Source organism: Esox lucius, chromosome 8, assembly GCF_011004845.1.
Source record: "Esox lucius isolate fEsoLuc1 chromosome 8, fEsoLuc1.pri, whole genome shotgun sequence".
Taxonomy (NCBI): Eukaryota; Metazoa; Chordata; class Actinopteri; order Esociformes; family Esocidae; genus Esox; species Esox lucius.
The window spans coordinates 30712932-30731091 of record NC_047576.1 but is presented as its reverse complement, the minus strand read 5'-3'; the positions used below and the strand labels follow the sequence as shown (position 1 = coordinate 30731091).

Genomic DNA, 18160 nt, shown 5'->3' with positions numbered 1-18160 from the left:
TCCACACCCTCAACTCAGAATTCCTGCTTAATGGCATCATTATTGACTCTGACCAGCAACATTCAAAGACCCTTGTAATCTCACGGGTGGGGTGGTTTTCTGGCGGAAAAAAAGCTGCCCATCCAATAAGGAAAAACAAAGAAAGAGAGGGCTTGAAAACATTTGGATGGATACTACTTAACAAAGGAGTAAAAACAAAGTCACCAACACCCACTGATGGTCTTTGATCTTGAGGGACTAAGAGCTATCCCATCATCACCTTTGTGATAACACTTAGCCAGTGAAGGCCCAGCCCCTAACTACAGGCAGCAAGGGCTGCACCCTATTCTCTCTATAGTCCACTATTTCTGACCAATGCCCATAGGACTCTGGTCTAAAATGACTGAGCTAGCCTGGCCAAACGTAGGGCACTATAGAGACCAGCCTGGCCTAACATAGGGTACTATGGAGACCAGCCTGGCCAAACGAAGGGCACTATAGAGACCAGCCTGGCCTAACATAGGGTACTATAGAGACCAATCTGGCCTAACATAGGGTACTATAGAGACCAGCCTGGCCAAACATAGGGTACTAAATAGACCAGCCTGGCCTAACATTGGGTACTATGGAGACCAGCCTGGCCTAACATAGGGTACTATAGAGACCAGCCTGACCAAACGTAGGGTACTATAGAGACCAGCCTGGCCAAACGTAGGGTACTATAGAGACCAGCCTGGCCAAACGTAGGGCACTATAGAGACCAGCCTGGCCTAACATAGGGTACTATAGAGACCAACCTGGCCAAACATAGGGTACTATAGAGACCAGCCTGGCCAAACATAGGGTACTAAATAGACCAGCCTGGCCAAACGTAGGGTACTATAGAGACCAGCCTGGCCTAACATAGGGTACTATAGAGACCAATCTGGCCAAACATAGGGTACTATAGAGACCAGCCTGGCCAAACGTAGTGTACTATAGAGACCAGCCTGGCCTAACATAGGGTACTATAGAGACCAGCCTGGCCAAACATAGTGTACTATAGAGACCAGCCTGGCCTAACATAGGGTACTATAGAGACCAGCCTGGCCTAACATAGGGTACTATGGAGACCAGCCTGGCCAAACGTAGTGTACTATAAAGACGAGCCTGGCCAAACATAGTGTACTATAGAGACCAGCCTGGCCTAACATAGGGTACTATAGAGACCAGCCTGGCCTAACATAGGGTACTATGGAGACCAGCCTGGCCAAACGTAGTGTACTATAAAGACCAGCCTGGCCTAATGTAGTGTACTATAGAGTATAGTACCTCCAGTCCTCAGGTACCCCAAACAGTATACATTTTAAAATATGTTTTGCCATATAGGGAACAGCTTTTAAACTATTGTTCATACACAAACAGATACAATCTACAAGAGCAGTTTTTAGAGTTCCGAACAGAGATGAAGAGGGAAGATAGGATCCTGCTTGAAGTCGGCTAATTAGATAAAGACTAAGGCCTTATCCAATGCAACCCTACTGACCCCTGGTTGCTTGTTGGAAAATATCAGCCAGTTTAATCAGAGAATTCTCATGGATAAGCCCAAGGCATATGTATCCCAAATTCCACATAGAACCACCCAATCAACTTGTATCTTGTCTTGGTCTGTATGAGGTACCACAATGGTAAACTGCTGATACGTTTTTTTTTCCAATGTCAGGGCACAGCAGATGGAAATATTTTGCTCATTTTCTGTATGGGTGTGTGTTCATGAGTGTATGCAGCTTTAAAATAGAGGGTTTAAGTGTGTGTGTCGGTGTGTCAGGGTGTGTGTGTGTGTGCTGTTGTGTATGCCTACAGAGAGCTGTTATCCGACCCACAGACCCTAGGCACTGTGCTCTGACCCATCTCAATCTCAACCAATAAAACACATACTAACAAACACACGCAGAAGACCCACAGAGAGAGGTGTTGTTAATGAGGGACGACATGTGGGTGAAGGCATCAGCTGCAGAAACACCTTACACCCATATATATATATATGTATACATGCATACAAACATACGTCATACACAAACAGTTCCACATCCTGTGAGTGTTTCCTTCCTATCACTGTAAATGAGCTTCTTATGCGCCTCTCATTTTGAAAGAGTTAGCTGCCAGGGCGGAAGTCTCTTAGGGATAATGCTACAATGAATCTCCAACACAAGCCACCCGCCACTATAATGATTCAGCATTTTAAGAGCACAACAGCTCACTAGATCCCCCTAGATCCAGCATAAACACATAACCCTCTGCTTTAATCCAATAACTGGGATATTGCTCTCTTTGTCTGTTTTTCTCCCGCCCTCTCTCCTTCGCTGTCTCCCCCTCTCTCCTTCGCTGTCTCCCCCTCTCTCCTTCGCTGTCTCCCCCTCTCTCCTTCGCTGTCTCCCCCTCTCTCACTGCAGGATGAAGGGGGGCTTCCTGAGTGCTCTTCCCAAACAAATCTGACCCCAATATCCCAGAACCCCCATCATATGCTCACAAACACACACACACAAATACTCTGGCCTCCAATTCAAACGCAGACAAATCCAACAGCAATTCCTTATCGGTGAGAAGTGGAAATAATGTATGCATATCAAATAACGAGTTCTGAATAAAAACATGTAAAAAACAAAGCTGTGTGTCTTTAATGGAACAGGGGTGACATTTCTAAAACAAGTCATGATGGTATCATCTGCCCTCTCATTAGGGGAAATATGATATACGAGGCATTCTGGTTTTGATGGTCCTCCTGCCTGTCTAGACAAATATTCATGCATTCAAAGTTATGAATGAAGATTAACCGTTATGACTGTACTGGCCCTTAGCTTCGACAATACTAGGCGCTGCTAACATTTCCCATTGACATTTTCATCGTTTTACAGATGCTCTTGCCCAAAGCAGCATAACCGCCTTGCTCAAAGTGCATAATGACAGATGTTTTTATTTTATTGGCTCCAGGATTCAAACCAGTGAACGTTCTAACCACTCGGCTATCTGCCACCTATTTGGTTGTCTAACTTCCTCTCTCTGTTGCTCTGCTCTGTGTTTAGATGTGCACACAATGTCATTACTCTGGGGGGGTGGGGGGGGGGGGTTTGGGCTAGCCAGGCCATTCCCCCAAACCTCCAGGGGATTCACAGAAACACATTTTAATGTCCTCATAAAGGCACAAGTTGTAGTTGCAATGTGGACGCCTGCGTGAACAACTAACACTCGTACCCATGGTCAGGGAAACACCCTCAGATATTCCCTGACTCCATTCACAAGGAGAGAGATACAAGTGGGATCAGTAAGCATACCTTAAAATTGCAATACAACTGGTTTCCACTATAGCCTCTGAAGTCTATCCAACCAATTTGAGCATGTGTTATTTTATGGCTACATCATACTTCATCAGTCATATGAGAAAGGGACAAAGGTTTACTTGTTCCACAAAGGCATACACTAATTGAATCCGTCATTTTGAATATTTTGTATATTCAGTGCATACCTCATCACTTTCAAAGATTTATTTAAAGGTTCTTGGCACGGAGTAGAAGACCCAGTTCGATTAGGCAAAAAAAAAAAACACTTCAAGAACTTGACATACTGAATTTAAGGAGCACCACATCTGGAATAGTGATCTTGGTCACCACGGACAACACCCCCACCTTCTCTCTCTTCCTTTCTCCCTCTACTGTTTCTCTCTCTGTTGGTTGGTTTACTTGCAGTTTGATGATGATGCTCTGAAACGATAACCAGATTGTGTGTGTGTGTGTATATGTGTGTGTGTGTGTGTTTGCGTGCTTGTGTGTGTGCGTGCGTGTGTGCATCTTGAAAGGCATTCCTTTGCACTCAGTGGAGGACAGCAGAATGGAAAATCTATTTAGCACAGACGGTACAGAAAGCTCTAGGTCAGATCCTGGTTTGGTGTAAGAGAGGTCAACAAAACAGAATGCCCCTAGCTCCCTCCCTCCTTTTCTCTCCACCCCCCACCCCCAATCAGATCCCACTCGGCATTGTTTACAAGCGTGCTGCTGGAGTGCAACATCCCCTGTGTACTGTGTTTGCTCTCCGCTGTGTTGTTGACCTAGCGTTTCCGCCAACACTTCCGGTTCTCCCCTCCGGCCTTAAGCACATAACACAGGCCCCTGACAGGCTTTTGTTTATGCTAAACCAAGTAGATGTGTGAACGGCCTCTTTATTCACAGCTCCTATTACATAATTAAACAGACGCTACACATCCTCTGCTTTCGGCCCAAAACAGGTCCAGTTTAGGATCCCAGAAAGTATCCTATGCTTATGTCATACAGGCAATTAGTTTAGTTGGTGTGAGAGGTATGTGCTGAGTTCAGTGCCCTGTGAATCGTATCTATACATACAACACTTTAAATGTATGACACTGACCTCCTTTCGCGTCTAATTTCCAGTTTGCACAGTAGCCTAAATACAAGGTAGTCCACAACATTAAAGCATGATTTTGTGCCTGACAGGTAATAGGCTTACACACACTAACTCAAACGGAATGCTAATAATAGTGAATGCGGACCTTAACATCTGTGTACGGAGACAGTGGGTCAATTCCCCCATGCCGCATGCGCTCAGGTGTGAGGACATAATGCATTCAGAGCCCCTAATGTGGCAAACTATTTCCTTTCTCAAGTTTCGGACAACAAGGAGTACTTGCCACTTGTAGGTAGACTAGGCCTACTGTAGGTCTATACTATAGCTTCTCTTTCTCGCGCGCGAACACATAATTTATTACTTTATAGATGTTGTAAATTATCATATAAGCTGCGATAAAGCCTTTCAGTAGACAGCTAAGATTAAAAAATATGCAGGCTTAAATATCAAACAGCAACTGTTGCGATTCAGATTTTAAAATAAATGGTGTGTTTTTCATGTAGCATATTAGGAATAATTTCTCGGCCTATTCATAATATATATATAGGGTTAGGCTACTGGTTAATAAATAACCTTGCATGCCTTACCTGGGTCGTGGAATGGCACCAATGCATAGTTATAGAGTGGTCTCTTAGTTCTACTCTGCGACATCTCCAGAATCTTGGATGCCCCCTCAATAACCTGCACGAGATCATCGTACATGGAGCCAGTGACATCAAAGACAAACGCCAGGGTTGACGCTCCCTCTGGGATCTCCTCTATTGTGTCCTCAGTTCTGAGCCCGGAGGATACAGTGACCAGGAGAAGTATCTGTACCAGCAAAAATGAATCAAGCCGATTTCCCATTTTCCGACCAAAAGGTCTACAACGCGTTACAAACAAAGTTCTAAACGTTCAAGTCTCCGCTCAGAACCTCAGGATGAACCTCGAGGTAAAGCGACTGCCATTGTCTCTGCAAAAAAAGCAAAACGATATTGATGAAAATATTAACCGTATTCCTTAAAAAAAACGACCAAAGCTGAGAAATTGTTGTTCAAAAAGAAAACAATTCCCTCTTCGACTGTTAAAGATGCTCCGGCGCCCTTCAATGTTCTGATTCAGTGCGCGTGACCTCCACCACTTTAGAGAAGGTTCTGAACTTCTCTCACTGCCTCTAAAGTTATGAAGAAGCTCAGCTGCCTTTCGGGAACCTTTGTCCAAACGGCGAATCCCCTTCTCAATGTTTCTTAGGAGAAGAATGGCTCGGGGCAAATTGACTTCTTACAGAATAGCTGGTTTTTGATTGGACCATAGGGTTTTGGAAGTCCTGCCTGGGACCCTGTGCACACTGACATACTTTCCTGTAACCTACAGTAGAAGTCAGAGACATAATACGGAAAACACATATAGTAGGTTACATGGCAAAATATATTCTACAGACCCCAGGGAATATAAATCAATTAATACTATAATATACAGTTGGTTACATGTACAATCAGTATGAACAGTAAATGCCTTATGAACGGTAAATCTTTCTTACCCTATAATAACACAAAATGAGGTTGTATTCAATTGATAATATTACGTTTTCATTGTCATAAAAATCTGTAAAAACAAACAATCCAAGCTATATCTTTTATTATCGTCACCTATAGGTTACGATGTGAGTTCTTGCATCCATTGCGAGGTACCTACATTTGTCATGCCACTTCCCAAGTTTGACAAACAAATAGTCAGAGGAGTCAGGGCATAGAAATGACAGATTGTCCATTTAAGGTTTCTTATTTAAACCATAAGGCGTTGAAGAGAACCCAAGCCTGTTTTCTTTTTGGCTACTTGCTCAGCTATAGCTCCATCTAGAGCTGATCTCTGGAAATTCTTCATTGGGACTCATGAGGGTCCATTTCATGATTCCTACCTGGCCTGCTTAGGTTAATATAAACAGAAGTTTTGCAGGCACCCCCTTTTCATCTGATAAGATATCCAGCACAGAGTCAAATCTACTATCTGTCCGGGAACTGTCAGAGAATGTAAGGGAAGTCGGTGTGTGTAGGGACAGGTGGTGGTATGTGGGAGGACAGACTGGGCCACACAAGGCCAGGAAGGGACATTGTACACATGGTTGGACATGGACACATGGCTTAAATTAAATCCCATGGGATTTACTGGGGCAGTGGAGTGGTAAGGGAAGGAGGAGAAACAAAGAATGTAGAGAAGCAGAAGAAATTAGAGGTGGGAGATGGACAACTTGATATGGCCAATTTCACAGCACAGTTAGCTGCCATGGACACAAATGGACATTCATGCAAGTTTGAACTTGATTTGTTGAATGAAGTGGTTAGGGAGACTCATTCATGTGCACTTGCACTGTGTTTACACCACCTTCATTCAATCCTTTATTTTAAAGACCTTTTTTACACAATTTCTTGAGCATTCATAAAGTGTGTGGACATCATTTTTTACTCATACACTTTTTAAACATTTACTTATCACTAATAAAGTAAACACATTCTTTATGCAGGTTTAATGTGACCAGTGTAATTTCTCAGAATATATTGGGTATGTCATTGGTAGACATTCCAATAGCGCTTGGGAAAGGAATACCTTAAAAATACAGATTGAAATAAATGTAATAAGTAAATTCCCCTATTCAATAAAAACATAACATTGCAGGGGCACGTTCCACCTCGCTTCTGTTAACCCAGACTATTCTCACTCACAGGACTGAAGGCCATAAACACTCCAATTTCCTGATTTTGCTTGTAATCCTGAAGTCACTGAAATCTTGACCTGGTGCTTAACATGATGGCACAAAGCAGTTTAAAACCAGTTTTCTCAGGATATTTGTTCTGACTGTGATAGTAGGCATAGAATTGATTCTTTGATAGTTATATTTGTTCTGACTGTGATAGTAGGCATACACTTGATTCTTTGATAGTTATATATGTTCCCCTCTGCACATTCACATCTAATGGAAAATCTTCCCAAGGAATTGTTAAGATGTGCAATAATCCTACATACTATTTATGATTACAGCTATATTGTTTTGGTGGTTTGAATTGGTTCCTCGTTATCAAAGTTATACAAATAATTTGTTGCCCAGGTAGTGCAACTAAGAAAAAAAAAAGTCTTACATTTTTTTTCAAACCCAGTCAGCAGAATACATCATGAATGTCATAAAACAAATCGATGACTGTTTTATAGTGAAGAACAAATTCAAACCCATAAATGGTAAGCAGGGTTCATAGAGCATATACATTTGCTTTTTTGATGGGAAACATGTTCTTGCTGAACCTTTGAAGTAACTTACTTTTCTGCATGTCTATGTAACTTTCCACAACTAAAGTTTAGCTAATATCTAGCTAGTTATGTTGCATTCAAGCTAGATCCAGTCATATGAAAAAGTAAGTATACCCCCTCGAAGGTTGTGTCTTGTACATATTAGATCAGGAAGGAAGGAAGAAGCCTCTGCTTTCAAATATAATATTAAGACAAGACAGACAAGGCTGTTTATTACAGCTTCAAAAATAGCTCCTGTAGATATCAATATCTAGGCTTCTAACAACTATGATGCTGGAATAAGATGTGATGTCATGTATAAATAGAAACAAGCACACAGTACATTCACATGTAGGATGTAGCTTGTCAAATCCAAAGTGACATGCATATTTTACATCAGCTCTGTTGTTTTGTTGTTAGATGAATCCTAACTCCAGGCATCACTTGTGTATATCTCTGCAGGAAGGTTAGGTAGACACAACTGCCATAGGGCAGGACTGCATCCAGGTCGTGGTGTAGGGTGCCAGCAGGAACATCCCCACTCCATCTCAGTCATTTTATTCCTTTACATTGCATGATACATCATGAAGACTTCAGTCAAGAAGAAGCCCTATACACTAAATACCTGTCTTCTCCACTGGACCACCTTGTCCCCCAGTTGACTGTCTGTCGTCACTAAAGATCACATGGCACTTTTTAAAAGTGTCCTGGCTTCAGTGTCCCAGCTACGTTTCCAATCCCTTCCGAATTCCGCACCCCCTCCCATTTCCCTTGTAGCAACTGACCCCTAGATCACTCCTAGATCACTCCTGTAAACGGGAATGTGTTCTCAGCCAACTTATCTGATAAAATAAGGGTTACATAAATACAATACTTCTGGGTACCTCCATCTGAAAGAAACCTTGATTAGAGAGTTAGAACAAGAGGCTCTGGGCCAGAGGGGGGGGTGATCTACCGTTCATCTCTTTCTAGTACGCCAACTACCTCTGTCACTTTTAATCCACATCCTACAGAGACAGACTAGTCCAAAGACCTTGAAAACTTTGTCACCAGGTAAACGACAATCAAAATGGTGCGTCTTTGACACATGTAAGCTCAGTCGTGGTTGATGGCATGTGTCCAGCAAGAAGGGAGTCCAGCATGCACTTCCGTGGTTGAGCGAGATGTATATGCTGAGAATCAGAACAGCATCAGATGTGCTTCTGGCGACATGTCTCAACTTCCACTGGGAGTTGCTGCAATGTAGTAGTGCCTTAATGATAAATTGAATACCATGAATTTGGGGGAAACCTGTTGGATAAAGAGTCCCAATACTATCACTATCAGACTATCACAGGTGTTAACTGAAATATAGTCAGTGACAAGGTTATCCAGTAAACCATACTGTTCACAAAAAATGTATTACTCAAACAGAATTAGTCATATCACATGGCTGTGATTTACTGTGTAAAGAAAGGTATTGAACATTCAGTTTCTGTTTTATGAAATGTTAGAAAGATCTTAATGTGTGAGCGTGGTCTGATTATCATGCCAGGCATTCTGGTTCCAGGCTCTCCAAATAGACTCCCTTCCTGAGCTTTTCACACTTTCAAGAGTGTTTAAGATTAACAGAATGGTGCAAACATCCAGTGAGCTGCAGTCCTGTGTACAAAAAATTGCTTGATGTTGAAGGAGTACAGTAAACATATTGCAAAATAACATCCAGACTAACTACAAATAATGGTGCAGTATTGCACGTTTCTGATTCATGTTGAATCCATGCCCCCAAACAATTCAGGCAAATGGGTCTAATCCCACACTAGATGGGTGCACATAATAGACAGGCCACTGAGTTTGTATCCTGGGCAATATTGAAAAACATTGACTGTGTCTAAGTCAGTTTGCATACATAATGTTTACCAGAGGTACTGAGATATCCTACTCAAGCAGAAGTAAAACAAGTGGTGTAGAAAAGCAAAGTAATTACTTTTAAAAATTATTTTAACATTTCACTAAGATAACCTGCATGCTAGACATCTTTTACATGCAATAACTACAACCATCTCAGGTAGGCAAGCTTGCATTGCAGCATTACATGGTTGCCTCTCCTCTGCTTGAAACAGAACTAGTCATTGAGATAGGGACAGGACAAGACAGGACGGGAATGAAAATTGACTCCTGTGTTAACCTTTACTTCGCAAGCTCCAATAATAATTTGAAGATTTAAACGTTAGCCTTGCAAGCCCTAGAGAGTTCAAAGGTTTAGACTGGGGACACTTTCTTTGCAAGCCCGGTATTTAAATGAATATGTTATTTTGGTGAGCATTCTCGTATTTGTTTGCTCATTAATTAATTTACATGCTCATTTATAAATACATTTATATATTTGAGTGCACATATATTAATGTATTTTGAATTATGACAGATTTAGTCCTTCATAGATATGAACAACAATTCTCATGTATACAGTAGAAGGAATTAACATTTGGACACCAGGAGGAGCCAGTTGCCCATCTGGCCTGCTTTCTTCGCTACTCAAGGGCAGCAGCAAGGGTAACTGTGTTAATCACAGGAATGGACTGATGAAAAAAGCTAAGTCACAGAGGACAGGGAGAGGGACAGTGGTAAAATATGCACAGGACAACTGATAAGTATGTTCATATACATGGAAATCCATGACACTTATTACATGTATTTATACATTACCCCTGACACAGCAGTACAAGACAACAGATAAGTATGTACATATACATGGAAATCCATGACACTTATCACATCTATGTATACATTACCCCTGACACAGCAATACAAGACAACTGATAAGTATGTGTACATGTTACAAAATTACAACTAATATGTACGCAAAACACCAGGAAAGCAGCACATGACACCAGGAAAGCTATGTGACTTCAACTATCTGGTCTTATTTTTGTTTTTACAAGGGATTATGCCTGTATAAGGCAGATTTAGGCAGACTCTGGCATTGCCAGATGGTTTGGCATAGTGAACAAACCAGAAAGTGGTTGGATCTGAACCCTTGTGTGCCAATCCAAACCAAATAAACCCATAACGCCATGGACTGCCCAACTTCCATTTTCTTCTGTGTCTTAACTTAAGGCACACCAAGGAAAATAAATCTGAGTAAAGAAAACAGAAGATGTCACGGAGAGGAAACTGACTAAAACAATCTGTTTCCGTTTTTAATGTCTGTACAGGCCAAGAAACACATTCAAATTCACCTAATAAAAGTCACCTGATTCTCTTTTATTTCTCTTTCATTTCTTCTCTCTCCTTTACTCTCTCTCTCTCTCCCTCTTTGTGTTTTGCAACAGCGGGTACCAGTATTCAGGATGTGTATTCCGTTGTGTTGTGTTTGTATGCCTGAATGTGCCGATTCAGTCCTGCCGTCAAGCAATAAATGCTGGACTCACGAGAGACAGACGTAACTGTCACACTTACACAGACAGACAGAGTAGTGTGTCTACACAGAGGGCTAATGTCTGAGAGAGGTGTGGCATTGCCTCTTTGCTTGAACTAGAAGGAAGATTGCCCCCATGACTTCTTTTTAGGAGAAATATTATGGAGACGTTGAGCTCAGACACACTCACACATATCCTACAAGACATGCAACCAGACATGATGATTCAATGATCTCCATCTCCTAAATATCAACTATGAACAAAACAAGCAACGCCACACCGCGGGTCCTGCAGCCCAGCAGATTTACCACCCAGGGCCCTGTGTTTTCACTCAACCCACCTAATCCCAGGGACTATCCACATCTAATCTACCCTCCCAAAAATCATTTGTATCCCGGCATGTCTCATCAGCGCGGCCGTGTGCATGCACTCATACCAGCAGCTCCTTTGTTTCTCTGTCATCTGTCTCTGCCCATCTTTCTCTCTTATTCTCAAACACACACATAACGCACACCGCACACACACACACTGAAACACAATGATAGGGGTGACAAATAGACAGAGACAATCAAGCTCAAAGAGACTGATACAAGTACGCATGCATTGAGCAACATTATGACAACCACATTTATTTGGCCCCTTGATTCTCTTTATGACCAGGTTTGTTCATAAATAATGAAAAACAACTGGAAAACCAGAAAGGAGGGGGAAGAAAGAGAAAGAGGGAAAACAGGAAGGCAGAAAGAAAACGTGTGAAAGGTGAATAAAGACAGAAAGACATAAGATACATGGAGGAGTGATGCAGAGACTAGGAAGAGAATTTGTAATGACGACTGAGACCCAAACACACACAAACTGACACTCTAATGTGGTTTGTAGGAATTCTGTGCAGCTGCCATCTGAATCCCACCCAATACCAGATAAAACACTGCCCTGTTATTGTCCTTGTCCCCATTCCCCCCTCATTCTCTCAATGTGTTTTCTCCCTCGCTCATTTTGTTCCGTTTGCACATTCCTGCTCTCCCTGCTGTCGCCCTGATTCCTGGTAATGATGTTTGTGTTTGTGAGTTTACATGCTTTACTAAGGGGACAAAAAAGTCAACAATAATAAAACATGACAAAAAAAGAGGAATAAGTTTTACAGTAAAAGTTACAATTGGAGGTTTCGAATGGGGGGGGGGGGGGGTCATTTATCCATGTTTCTGACTGCCTAATCTCATTCCCAGACGCTTTCGGAAAAACATTTGCAAAAGATCCGGGGGAACAATTAACAAGATAAGCGAAAAGTAATGTTAGATTTCTAAGTACATTTTTTGTGGATCCCCTCTATGATGAAATAGTTTTTGTTGTGGGGGACAGATTTAAATATCGTTTTAGAACATTCACTGTTGTGCAATGGTTAGTGCAAGGATAGAGCATACAGTTTGGTCAAGGTAGTCCCTTTGGTTGTTCAGTAGTAAATGTTGTGTTGACAACAGGCAATCTGGAAATTATACTTTTGACTACGGTTGAATTTGTGTTAACTGTCGCCTTACCTGTCCCCAAATCTGTCTCTAACCCCAACAGCTGTTACCAATAGTGTAATATGTCAAACTGTGTTTGTCCATCTGGCCGCTCTGTGGATTATAAGTGAGGTACTTCAATCCATACATTCATTTTTCTTGTCTGTTTCAGTTTATCTTTGTCTTTCCTTCCCCTGCCCAGTTCATTGTTAGACTGAGAGTCAATGGAGTTCGAATCTGGTGAGCTGTTTTTGGTGGAAGTCAACCGGAACATTTGAAATGGAAGGATACAATAAAATTCCCATTCTAATCCTAACCTTAATCTAACCTCAAACTCTATAACCTAGCATGTATGCTTAAAACCAATAAGTCATAAAATGTCACACCAATTCTAACAATGCCATATTTTACGTTTTTTCCTAAACCTAACCAAAGGGTTAAATCACAGGAAGCTTGAGTATGGGATGTTTGTGAGATGCATGGTCACCCTTTCCCATAACATATCCTGTTGTGATCCCACAGGAGCTTCTGACACCTGAGGTTCCCAGGCATAACCCGGCCGGCAATGCCAAGGTCAAGATGTCGCTGCACGTCTTCCCAGTGTCCCGTTCTGCTGTGTCTACCAACACTCTGGAATTCTCTGTTGTAGAATTTTCAACTTGAAAACAAAATACTTCCATCCACAGTTATGCATGTGAGTGTGTACATGTACCACAAAGCAGATAAAAATAATTATAAAAAAATTAAAACATAGGTGCTTACTATCCCAGGCACACCGGCAGGTTTTGGCATCCATGGCCGTTTTTCAACTATTCCGTCGTCTAGGACATCCTTCACGAGGGCGCTGTATACATATTAGTGGCAGACATTTGAGACTTGCTGTAGACCCAAAGGAAACACTTACAACACTTGATCGGGGACTTTATAATATTCCTACAGGAGCTCTTTGAGCAGGGCTGTTCATTCTCCGCTATGAAATTATACAAGGCTGCAAGGTGAGCTTGTAATATGGCCATTAATGCTTCTACTCCAGAGAAACAGCGACCATGGCAGCAAAGTTTTGAAGAGTTGGTTTCTAAACCTACTGAGTCTCTTTGGTTCTAGACCTCCTGTGTGGAGCACCCTTTGAATCAATGGAGCTTGTGGATCATAGGAACATCTATTAGAAATATCACACACTCTTTCCCTGATGGGTGCACACGCAAAACTGCTTTAGTCACATTGTTACACTGTAGCTGCAGGGCCAGAAAACAGATTACAGTTTAGTATAGTTCCTAGTTGTTGCAGACATAAACCTACTTTGATATTTAATCTGCGCATCTTTCAGAGGGGTGGGCTCGAGGGCCACAGTAAAATTTCAAAATTCGGCAGGGCCACATGAATTCAGACTTTCTTTAAACAGAAGTTATGGACAAGAAAAACTGCAGTTATTAGAAAATCAATAGGTATGGACTTAAATAATGATGGAAATTGACTTATGATCCTCATGAGTCTGGAGGGTTATTATCGATAAAGTGTTTCCTTGCCTTGTCAAACTCTGGCATGTTCTTGTGTTAGGTTGGGCTTCTGCAAGCTCCATCATAGTCGTTGTCCAGTGAATTTGTTCTCCTCAAAGCGTGTAGCTCATTTTTTGCCCTACCGAATCTGCCTGGAGTTGCTGTGGTGAGCAAGTCCATAAGGGGGAATTATAATTAGATAATGAGGGGAGAAAAATACCCCAAATAAATAAACAGAAAAAATACAAAATATAGGTCCATTTTAATTTCTACATACTTTTGTTCTTAGATTTTTATGAGAGACTGGGTGGAATTTTTTTTAACCAACATTTGTATTTATTTATTATTTTTAATAAAACTTTTGTTGTTATGACAGACAAAAGCAACCAATGTCAAACAGACTGGTCTCATATTAACTCACTGGTTGTCTAGAGACAGAAAAATAAGCCCTGCGTTAGGTGATAAATATTAACTACATGCATGTGCCTGTCTTTCTCTCCCCTCTGCATGTCTGTAGGACACACATAGTAAAAACAGACTCTTTACCCTTGACACTGAACACACACAGAGCACGTACACACACACTTTGATGTGAGTAAATAAACAACTTCTTTGATTACTGTGTTAATGAAGCAAAACACGGGGCAGAGTAAATGAGGCAGAACAGCCCTCCATAATGAAATGTTCCTATATAAAACCTCCCTCTGTAGGGACAGGGGACACCCGTATGTTGCAAAGGGCATTGATGTTCCTTACAAAATGGAGCCACCTGGGCTAAATATTCAATTGTTATCTGACACTGACCAATAATCTGGATTCAATGTTGTTGTTTTTTTACTTAGTCAGTAGTTCAGATTTGATTACCTAACTCTGGATCCAATGAGAAAGAATGATTCAGCGTGCCCCCTTCTTGACAGAATTTTACCAATTTGGGCAGTACCAAACATAGAGATTGGGTACTGTTGATACGAGTTACAATGAAACAGATACGCTATATGCATGTCAATTGGATGACTCCATAAGCAAAACTTTTAAATTTAATCTTAATGACTAGAAATACATTTTTATCTATGTTACAGTTACAATGAAGAAATGTAAATGTGTAGGTAAAAACATTTCATGAATCAATAAGACACCCTATGAGGAAGAAGGCCAGTAACAGATCGAGCCCATTGTAAGCATTATTAATGGAAATTTTTTACCTAAAGATGGCTAATTTGGCTCCCAAATAGCTCTATCAAAATGCTAAAAAATTATCACTAAAACCATTTTAAAAAATAAAGCAGGCTGGAACTATGTTAATGGGAAATGACAGTTCAAACTCATCCGATCCTAATTATTTGATTGCCTGCAATTTTCTTTTACCTGACTTTAGCCTACTGGAAAAATGCATGTGGAATATACATCCATCCATCCATCATCTTCCGCTTATCCAGGGCCGGGTCGCGGGGGCAGCAGTCTAAGAAGGGATGCCCAGACTTCCCTCTCCCCAGACACTTCCTCCAGCTTTTCCGGGGGGACACCGAGGCGTTCCCAGGCCAGCCGGGAGACATAGTCCCTCCAGCGTGTCCTAGGTCTTCCCCGGGGTCTCCTCCCGGTGGGACGGGACCGGAACACCTTCCCAGGAAGGCGTTCCGGAGGCATCCGAAACAGATGCCCAAGCCACCTCAGCTGACCCCTCTCGATGTGGAGGAGCAGCGGCTCTACTCTGAGCTCCTCCCGGGTGACCGAGCTTCTCACCCTATCTCTAAGGGATCGCCCGGCCACCCTGCGGAGAAAGCTCATTTCGGCCGCCTGTATCCGGGATCTTGTCCTTTCGGTCATGACCCAAAGCTCATGACCATAGGTGAGAGTAGGAACGTAGATTGACCGGTAAATCGAGAGCTTCGCCTTGCGGCTCAGCCATTTCTTCACCACGACAGACCGATACATCGACCGCATTACTGCAGAAGCTGCACCGATCCGTCTGTCAATCTTCCGTTCCATCCTTCCCTCACTCGTGAACAAGACCCCTAGACACTTAAACTCCTCCACTTGAGGCAGGCACTCTCCACCAACCTGAAGTGGGCAAGCCACCCTTTTCTGACTGAGGACCATGGCCTCGGATTTGGAGGTACTGATTTTCATCCCCACCACTTCACACTCGGCTGCAAACCGTCCAAGTGCATGTTAAAGGTCCTGGCTTGAAGGGGCCAACATGACAACATCATCCACAGAGAGCAGATACGAAATCGTGTGGTCCCCAAACCTGACACCCTCCGGCCCCTGACTGCGCCTAGAAATTCTGTCCATAAAAATTACGAACAGAACCGGCGACAAAGGGCAGCCCTGCCGGAGTCCAACATGCACAGGGAACAAGTCTGACTTACTGCCGGCAATGCGGACCAAGCTCCTGCTTCGGTCGTACAAGGACCTGACAGCCCTTAGCAAAGGACCCAGGACCCCATATTCCCGAAGCACCCTCCACAGGATGCCACGAGGGACACAGTCAAATGCCTTCTCCAAATCCACAAAACACATGTGGATTGGTTGGGCAAACTCCCATGAACCCTCCATCACCCCGTAGAGGGTATAGAGCTGGTCCAGTGTTCCACGGCCTGGACGAAAACCACACTGTTCCTCCTGAATCCAAGGTTCTACTATCGGCCGTATTCTCCTCTCCAGAACCCTGACATAGACTTTCCCGGGGAGGCTGAGAAGTGTGATCCCCCTATAGTTGGAACACACCCTCCGGTCCCCCTTCTTAAAAAGAGGGACCACCACCCCGGTCTGCCATCCCAGAGGCACTGTCCCCGACTGCCACGCGATGTTGCACAGGCGTGTCAGCCAAGACAGCCCCACAATATCCAGAGACTTGAGGTACTCAGGGCGGATATCATCCACCCCCGGTGCCTTGCCACGAGGAGTTTCTTGACCACCTCTGTGACTTCAGCCCGGGTGATGGACAAATTCACCTCTGAGCCCTTATCCTCTGCTTCCTCAATGGAAGACGTGACGGCGGGATTGAGGAGATCCTTGAAGTACTCCTTCAACCGCCCGACGACATCCCCAGTTGAGGTCAACAGCTGCCCACCTCTACTGTAAACAGCGTTGGTAGGGCACTGTTTCCCTCTCCTGAGGCGCCGGATGGTTTGCCAGAAGGCCAGCCAATAGTCCTTCTCCATGGCCTCACCGAACTCCACCCGGGCTGCAGTCCGCTTGGCCTGTCGGTACCCGTCAGCTGCCTCAGGAGTCCCACAAGCCAACCAGGCCTGATAGGACTCCTTCTTCAGCTTGACAGCATCCCTTACTTCCGGTGTCCATCACCGGGTTCAGGGATTGCCGCCTCGACAGGCTCCGGAAAACATGGTCCACTCGGACTCAATATCTCCAGCCTCCCTCGGGATCCAGTCGAAGCTCTGCCGGAGGTGGGAGTTAAAGGACTCTCTGACAGGAGACTCGGCCAGACGTTCCCAGCAGACCCTTACAGTACGCTTGGGCCTGCCGAGTCTGTCCAGCTTCCTCCCCCGCCATCGAATCCAACTCACCACCAGGTGGTGATCAGTTGACAGCTCCGCTCCTCTCTTCACCCGAGTGTCCAAGACATACGGCCGTAGGTCAGATGAAACGACAACAAAGTCGATCATCGACCTGCGGCCTAGGGTGTCCTGGTGCCACGTGCACTGATGGACACCCTTATGCTTGAACATAGTGTTTGTTATGGACAAACTGTGACTAGCACAGAAGTCCAATAACTGTCCAATAACTAGGCGCAGGGAATCAACCCTCTCGTTCACCGGGGTAAACTCCAACACATGGCGGCAGAGCTGGGGAGCTATAAGCAAACCCACACCAGCCCGCCGCCTCTCACCATGGGCAACTCCAGAGTGGTGAAGAGTCCATCCTCTCTCATAGAGGTGATCCCGACTACCTCTAGTCGGAACCTCTCAACCTCACGCACCATCTCAGGCTCCTTCCCCGCCAGCGAGGTGACGTTCCACGTCCCTAGAGCTAGTTTCCGTGTCCAGGGATCGGGTTGTCTTGGCCCCCGCCTTCGACAATCACCCGATCCTCTCCGCACCGGCCCCTTATGGTCCCTCCTGTGGGTGGTGAACCCACGGGAAGGCGGCCCCATGTCGCTCGTTCGGGCTGA

At 43.7% G+C, this 18160-nt stretch overlaps 1 protein-coding gene across 2 annotated transcripts in view; it reads right to left on the bottom strand.

The window, feature by feature from the left end:
• hmcn1 (hemicentin 1) overlaps window positions 1-5623 on the bottom strand; it is a 161726-nt gene extending 156103 nt beyond the window's left edge. For both annotated transcript variants that reach the window (XM_010872514.3, XM_020049296.2), the window contains exon 1: window positions 4962-5623. In XM_010872514.3, the coding sequence (XP_010870816.2) occupies window positions 4962-5220 (259 nt within the window). In that variant the 5' untranslated portion in view covers window positions 5221-5623. The remainder of the gene's footprint in view (window positions 1-4961) is intronic.
• Window positions 5624-18160: the final 12537 nt, after the last annotated feature.